Raw genomic sequence first — 7,786 nt, 5'->3', positions numbered from 1 at the left:
CCAGCTAGTGGTTCTAAACTCAGAGATCTGGTAGGACAGGGAGCAGAGGTACCACTGGAGGGAAGCTGTGAGAACTGGGGCTTGTTCCTTTGGCAGGGGAGGGGCAGTAAAGGCAGAAGGGCTGAAGAGAAAGGGTCCCGGTGCTGGGGAACACGGTGTATGAGCTGGTTAACAGGCTAGAAAAATACGTACCCTTTCTTCGTGTAATTTTTGTTTCCTTTTCTCTTCCGCGGATATTCTCCGCTGTTCATCCTTTTCTTTCAGTTCTTTCAGCTTTCGATGTTTTTCTTCCATCTGTTTTTCATACTGGATCCTGGACTTTCTTTCTTTTTCAAGCAGTTGCGTTTCTTTGTTGGCTGAAATAGTCCAAATACATTTTCAAGGCATAAGAGCCAAGCAAATATTTAAGTTTTCCATATTATGCACAAGAAGGAAAAAGTTAATGTACCTCTGTCTCTTTCTTAAAAATAACAAAGCCTATGCTAATGACAAAAGACTATGTAAGTGTAAGAAAACACTAAAGAAGTATTTGCACTGGGTGTTCATTTAACTCCAGAGAACTGAGGTGGCTTAGATGACCCCTCATGTCCTGTCCAAACTAAGACTCGAAGTTAAAAACAAGTATTTTCTTTCATGTGGTATTTCTGCTGATCTGAGCTGAATTTAAACCCCACCAGATTAACGTGCTATATACATTAAGGTAAGAAATAAAAAGAAGGCATATAGCCAGAGGTTATGTGTTTTTTCCATTCTATCGAGAAACTGTTCTCAAGGGCCTCATCCATGCAGACCACACCTAGCATGCCAGTCTTACATGCATGATTGTAGTCGGTACCATGTTATGAACAGCATGATNTTTTTTAAGGTTATTTTTTTTTTTTAATGTTTTATTTATTTCTGAGAGAGGGAGAGAGGGAGAGACAGCGTGACCAGGGGAAGGTCAGAGAGAGAGGGAGACCCAGAATCTGAAGACAGGCTCCAAGCTCTGAGCTAGCTGTCAGTACAGAGCCAACATGGGGCTCAAACCCCCACAAACCATGAGACCATGATCTGAGTCCAAGTCAGACGCTTAAGCCACTGAGCCACCCAGGCACCCTCCATCTATGCAGTTCTAAAATACTCTTCTGAAGAGCTACAGGAAGAAACTGCTCCTCATTAAAACAAAGACAAATGATATCCATTTGAATGAAGCTGAGCACAAGTTTTGTCAGGGGATTTCAAAGACCAGAGAAAAATGCAGTTGAAAAGCAATCCCTTAAATTTTACAAAGATATTCTTTTAGATTCTAATGTACACTTAGGAAGACTATGTTAGGATTATTAGCAACTTCATTTTCCTTTTCAGAGTCATTTTATTGAAATCCCATTCCTCTGGTTTCTACAAATGTTGAAGTTTTCATACCTTAGTTTTCAGAAAATTGGAGCTAACAGAAATTACTACACTTCCAAAATTAAACAATGGAATCAACTATTCCTCTTGGGCCTTCTTTATCTGACTTAGTGTAATCACTGAATCCAATATAGTACATTTTAGGAAAATTATAATCTATAATATATACAGATTAGGAAAAGTAAGCAAATCCACTCTGGAAATATATAACCTTAACAGAAAATTCACTCATTCTAATTATTTTTTTTTAATTCTAAAATATACCATCTTGTTGTTTTTTCTTTTCTTCTCGACGCTCCTTCACCAATCTCTGTTTTGCGTCACTTTTAAGAATGGAACCATCTATGACTAAAAACAAAAAAAAGAGAGAGAGAGAGAAAAGCAGACATTAAAAGGATATCAAATTTTAATGACATGACACTTTGACATCAAAAAGCATTCTAGAAATTATACCTGGCTTAACTGATGATTTTATACTTGAGGATTGAGACAGAGAACTAAAACCACTTTGATTCCGTCTTTCTTCAGCCATGGCATGAGCAGCAGCAACTAGAATACAGGGAGATAAGGGGAAGGGATTAGATAATAAGAATACAGTTTAATACAGAGAGAAGCAACACAGGCAGGCGTCTTTGATGATAAAGGACGGCATCTCATCTATAGGGCAAAATCATGACAGATTAATTCAGGTCAACAATACAGACACACTGAGAACCTGTGATGTTCAGCAACAGTTTAAGAATTAAAGTTTTTGCTGTGGATGTGCTGGCATACCCGTGGACACAGAGTTGTTAGGGGGAGTTGCAGGGCAGCGGGAGCTTATAGATGAGTAGGAACTAAGGATTAATAGCTTTCAAAAACGCGTCAGACAAGACATTACACCAAGGACTAGAAAAAGTGAGCTGGCAAGGAATTGGAAAAACTGTTTTGTCATAAATTGGGAATTTAGAAAAGAGTTGGCGTTTATGGATCTGAATTTGGAAGCAGAGGTGTCAACAGTGAGATCTTCAAAGACTGGACCCAATATTAAGTACACTTATAAATTACCTATATGTGAGCTTTTCTACTGTGGCTGCACACTAGGGTTACCTAAGTTGCTTTAAAAATACATTAGCAATCGGGGCACCTGGGTGGCTCAGTCAGTTAAGTGTCTGACTTCAGCTCAGGTCATCTCAGGGTTCCTGGGTTTGAGCCCCTTGTCATGCTCTGTGCTGATGATGCAGAGCCTGGAGCCTGCTAAGGATTCTGTGTCTCCCTCTCTCTCTCTCTGCCCCTCCCCCATTCTCACTCTGTCTCTCTCAAAAAGTAAATAAACATTAAAAAACTGTAAAACAAAATACATTAGCAATGTATTAGCAATGCCTGCTTCTCCCTACCCCCAGTCTCTGGGGTGGGGGCCCAGGCATTATCAGTTGCAAAGAGCACTATTCTAATGCACAGTGAAGGTGGAGAAGCACTCCAGGAATTTCCATTGAGATAGTATTATTCTAAGTATTATTCTAGGTAGAAAAATGTCAGCAAAGATAAATTTACACATGCGTTGTAAAACTGGTCCAAAAGCGGCAAAGAAACTTCAATAATGGTGAAATACAAGATTAGGGGAGCACAATTTGAGGAGAGTAAGAAAAACTAAAATTCCACACACCAATTGTTCCATTTTTTCCTGATATATAGAAAACAATGCAGTATCACAGGGGCATAGTTCCTATGGACAGTAATCCTAGGACAGTTAAAATGATTAAAGGAATGGAGTGGCTGCATTGCCCCTCACAGAAAGAAAGGACTCAGAGATGTTCCTTGCCACTGAGGAAAGCTATCCAGGAATCATTTTACAAGTAACGTTGAAAGTGATGCCACAATTGCTGTCATAGGGCTCACTATTTCAAAAGGGAAAAAGGATTTTTTTTTTAACCCAGAGACTTAACAGCTCAGATAATCCATGATTTAGGTAAATTTGAAGATTAGACTCTTCTCAGCTTCCTTCCTTCGTAGTTCAACAGCTAGCAATTTTATGGATCAGAAGTTATCCTCTGAATTAAGTACTATAGTGCATTAAGAAAAATTCTTAAGTATAGTCTATAAATTAATTAAACTCTCCTATACACTCTGTCCTACTTGTAACATTTCTATGTGAGCAGAGAAAAAACAACAGTTGGTTTCACACATTCAGCTTTCCTGCTTAGAAGTACCAAAGAAACTCCCTATTTTGGCACAATTTAGCTAACCATAAGGACAATTTCACTCAAAGTATACAATTTTACCAGATATAAAGACCTCATTAAACAGTAGTAACCTCCAAATTCGCTGTGGTGGGAATAATAAACTGAACCATAAAGGTCAATGTGGAAATAATATCAAGTCTGATTTTTAGAACTTTATATACAAATTCTTACTGGCAAGAAATACATTTACCAAAAGGACAAGCCATAGAAATCATTTAAAATGTTCAGCCAATGGGAGAAAGGCTTTATGTCTGAGCTTAACAGAGTATTTTCCTCAATTCCATTGAATGAGTAAATTCATCCACCATTCATTTTAAGGTTATAGCAAGGTTCAATTTAAGACCTATACTAATTCTGAATCCCAAACAGAAGTTAAAAGTTACCTTTTGCCTGGAGATTAAGAAGATGTGTAGAGTTTATTAAAACTGAAATATGAACCTTAATCTATATTTATGGTACTTAAGTAAAAATTGCTATAAAAGGTATATTACCTCACCACTTACGAAATTCTTTTCATTTGTATGACCTCATTAAATTNGTGAATATATATATATTTTACATATAAGAAAAACTGAAGCTAAAAAAACATTACTTTCCCATATCACATAAGTAGTAACTGGTGAAGCCAGAACTTGATTCAATTGTAGATTAAAAAGTAACTTTACTTTGAAATAGTACATAATTATCAAGGGCCACACTGTATAAAACTCACATTAACCTGTTTATACAACTTAGTTCATTATTCCCACCTCCACTACTTCCAAGATTATTTTTGTTTAAAATATCACAAAGAAGGACTTAAAATCCAAATTTTGACTCAACAAAAAGTAAATACAGGCACCTGGATGGCTCAGTCAGTTAAGTGTCTGAGTTTGGCTCAGGTCATGATCTCAATCAAGGTCAGTGGGTTCGAGCCCTGAGTCTGACTCTGTGCTGACAGCTCAGAGCCCGGAACCTGCTTTGGATTCTGTGTCTCCCTCTGTCTCTGCTCCTCCCCCACTCATGCTATGTTTCTCTCTGTCTCTCAAAAATAAAATAAACGTTTAAAAATTTTAATACAAAACAAAGAAGTAAATGAAATATATGGGTTTGGTTTAAAGTATACTTTGAAAATACAGCAATGGAGCGAAATAAGTCAGGCAGAGAANGGTGTTATGTGGAAACTAATTTGACAATAAACTATTTGTAAAAAAAAAAAAAAGAAAAGAAAAAAAGAAAAGAAAAGAAAATACAGCAATGGTGGGGCACCTGGGTGGCTCAGTGGGTTAAAGTGTCCAACTTCAGCTCAGGTCATCATCTCACAGCTCTTGGGTTTGACCGCCACATCAGGCTTTGTTCTGACAGCTCAGAGCCTGGAGCCTGCTTCAAATTCTGTGTCTCCCTCTCTCTATGCCCCTTCCCTGCTCAGGCTCTGTCTCTGTCTCTCAAAAAAAGAATAAATGTTAAAAAAATTTTCAGGAATAAAAGGAAATAAAGCAATGACGGGGCACTTGAGTAGCTCAAGTTGATTAAGCACCTGACTCTTGGTTTAGGCTCAGGTCATGATCTTACAGTTCATGAGTCCAAGTCCTCCATCAGAGCCTGCTTGGGATTGTCTCTCTATCCCTATCTCTCTGCCGGTTCCCTGCTCACTCTATCAAAATAAATAAACTTAAAAAGAAAAGCAATGGAAATATTTTAAAATAAAGCACTTACCATTCTTCTAAAAGAAAGTACTATTCTGCTGTGCTAAGAAAGGCCTGAATTTAGGGGAAAAAAATACTTGTGAAAGACATTAGAAGAAAACCATTCTTGGGGTGCCTGGGTGGCTCAGTCGGTTAAGCATTCCACTTCAGCTCAGCTCACAATCTCAGGGTTCATGAGTTTGAGTCCCACCTCAGGGCTCTCTGCTATCAGCTTGGTGCCCTCTTTGGATCCTCTGTCTCCCTCTCTCTCTGCCTCTCTCTCAAAAATAAATATTTTTTAAAAGTTGAAAAAAAAAAGGGAAAACCATTTTCCTCCTGAGGGGAAACTTACAAACTCAATCATCCTGGCTATCTAGCCCCGTAAAAGTCTCAGAATGAAATGAAACAAAAACAGCCACCACGAAGGATATCACAGTTAAAGAATGCTTTAGATTTAATCGATTTTTTAAAGATGTCATTGAAATTTTGAGGCCTCTTTTGGATGTAAAGCTAAGTTTTAGCTCATTACCAACTTCAATATAGTGGAAGGTTCCTGCTTCTCTCTGCCAGCGCGCCAACACACACACAGGATCTGTGTCACTAGGGCAAACTAAACGCAAGAAAGGAAGAACACTTCTATGACAACTAGTTCAAGAATGGTAATAATCTTCCTAAGACTGCCACTCCAAAATGCTTAATCCCATGAGACGCCAGTGATAAAATACTCATCCCAATACTTATTCAGCAATTCTTTGTTGTCTGCCACAGCTGTTGCTCTTGATTATCACTCTCAGAATTCAACATAAAATCTGTAGACTCTGCCACCATGATCTTTCTTCCCCCAAAGCCTTTCTTCTGTACTTATTAGAAATATTCAATCACATAAATTAGTATTTTTATTAGGTAGCAAAAGGGGTAGACTGTAAAAAAATTATTGAAAGGGGTTTATTTTGGATAAAAAAGGCTGTGAGTGTGGCAGAGAACCACCATACTGTGAAACTAATTGTTACAGATTAACAGATTTAGTGCTACTCATTGTTATTTGGAAAACAGGAAAAAAAAAAAAGAAGAAGTAATTGCCACAAAGTCCTATCATGGCTCCTGCCTTATGTAGTGCACTATGGGGTCTAGCAGTAGACGGTTCCAGCAGCTCAATACCTGGCCCTTCCCACTGAGCTGTCAGCACAGAGCCTGACGTGGGAACTTCCCAACCCTGAGATCATGACCTGAGCTGAAGTCTGACGCTTAATGACTGAGGTACTCAGGTGCCCCCACACGTAAATTTGAAAACAATTATGTATAAAAATATAAAACATGCATTTTGTTGAAATAAGTGTATTTCTTCAGTATGCTACAATCTTTGCACAGCACTCTGCACAGAAAACATAATTCGATAAATGTACATGATACATGGAGGTAGACAGATTACTCTGCACCTGAAGGAGTTATTTGTTTTGTAGAGTGTTTTAACTTTTGGAGCCAGGTGCCCAGCAGTTAGAATTGACCAGATCAACAGATTTGGTGCTATTCAGTGTTGTTTGGACAACAGAATAAAAGGCAACTGTCACCATTTCATTTCACAAAGTAGCAAAACATTTCAATGACTCCTTGTCCCCTTCAGGATATTCATGGGGGCAAATCTAGTGAAGCTGGTACTCTGTGAAACTCTTGAGGTTTTCAATTCCTTATATGAAAGGGGCAGCAAAGCAAGGTTAACCCGGGTTCTGGGATAAGTCCTTTTTGCATGACTTAGTTTTTGGTTTGAAATATACTGTGAATTCAAGCACCTGTCTCATTCAAAATTTTAAAATCCTTCACATCCAACATCCAAAAATGCTTTTGGGGGGGGAGGGGAGTGGTATCCAGCATGCTGGTTAATTTAAATCACTGAAATAAACCAATGGCAGAAAGTCTTCGTTGTCAATAAGCAATAAAACAATCCGAACCTACTGCCAACTCTTAAGTGAGGCAGTATAAGCTAGAGGCAGAAGGGTTTTACTTCCCAAGGAAAGATGAAGAGGGTATTTGCTTCTGATACATTAGGGAGTTGATTCAAAGTATTCTGAAGGAACGCAACTTAATTTTTCTTTCCAATGCAAACGAAAATATCCCTAAGGATTTCAATAAAATCAAATAAGATCGTTTTATTCCAGCCCATATAACAGGAAGCTGGCCTGAGAACAGCAAGCGACTTCCCACAAGCAAGAAATCCCGTTTCGCGCAGCTAGCGGAAGCCGCCTCCTGCGCGAAGCAACGCGCTGCCAAAGGTCAGAAAAATTAACGATGTTGGGGGAAACCCATTTTGGCGACGGGACCGTTTAAGGAGAAAGCACTCTGAAGTGCTCCTTCCCGTCCACTGCCGCCTAGGGTCGCGCAAGATGTCCCACGGAAGGTGACATCTTGGCGAAGTCATGTGCTACAGCAGGCAAATCAGGAGCAGAGAAGCAAGTTTCTCCTCAACTTTCAAAGCAACAACCCCCCCCCCAGTGCCCCCAAGGCTCCGTCCTCCGT

The 7,786-nt window shown here is 39.0% G+C and overlaps 1 protein-coding gene across 5 annotated transcripts in view; it reads right to left on the bottom strand.

The window, feature by feature from the left end:
* The window catches only part of MAP7D3 (MAP7 domain containing 3), a 55,000-nt gene that overhangs the window by 23,014 nt on the left and 24,200 nt on the right, over window positions 1-7,786 (bottom strand). For all 5 annotated transcript variants that reach the window (XM_077774068.1, XM_077774050.1, XM_077774059.1 and 2 more), the window contains exons 3-5: window positions 1,843-1,938; window positions 1,654-1,737; window positions 193-356 (exon numbers count right to left, since the gene is read on the bottom strand). In XM_077774068.1, the coding sequence (XP_077630194.1) occupies window positions 193-356; window positions 1,654-1,737; window positions 1,843-1,938 (344 nt within the window). The remainder of the gene's footprint in view (window positions 1-192; window positions 357-1,653; window positions 1,738-1,842; window positions 1,939-7,786) is intronic.

This window comes from Crocuta crocuta, unplaced genomic scaffold, assembly GCF_008692635.1.
Source record: "Crocuta crocuta isolate KB4526 unplaced genomic scaffold, BGI_CrCroc_1.0 scaffold241, whole genome shotgun sequence".
NCBI classification, from domain to species: Eukaryota; Metazoa; Chordata; class Mammalia; order Carnivora; family Hyaenidae; genus Crocuta; species Crocuta crocuta.
This window is presented reverse-complemented; position numbering and strand designations above follow the sequence as displayed.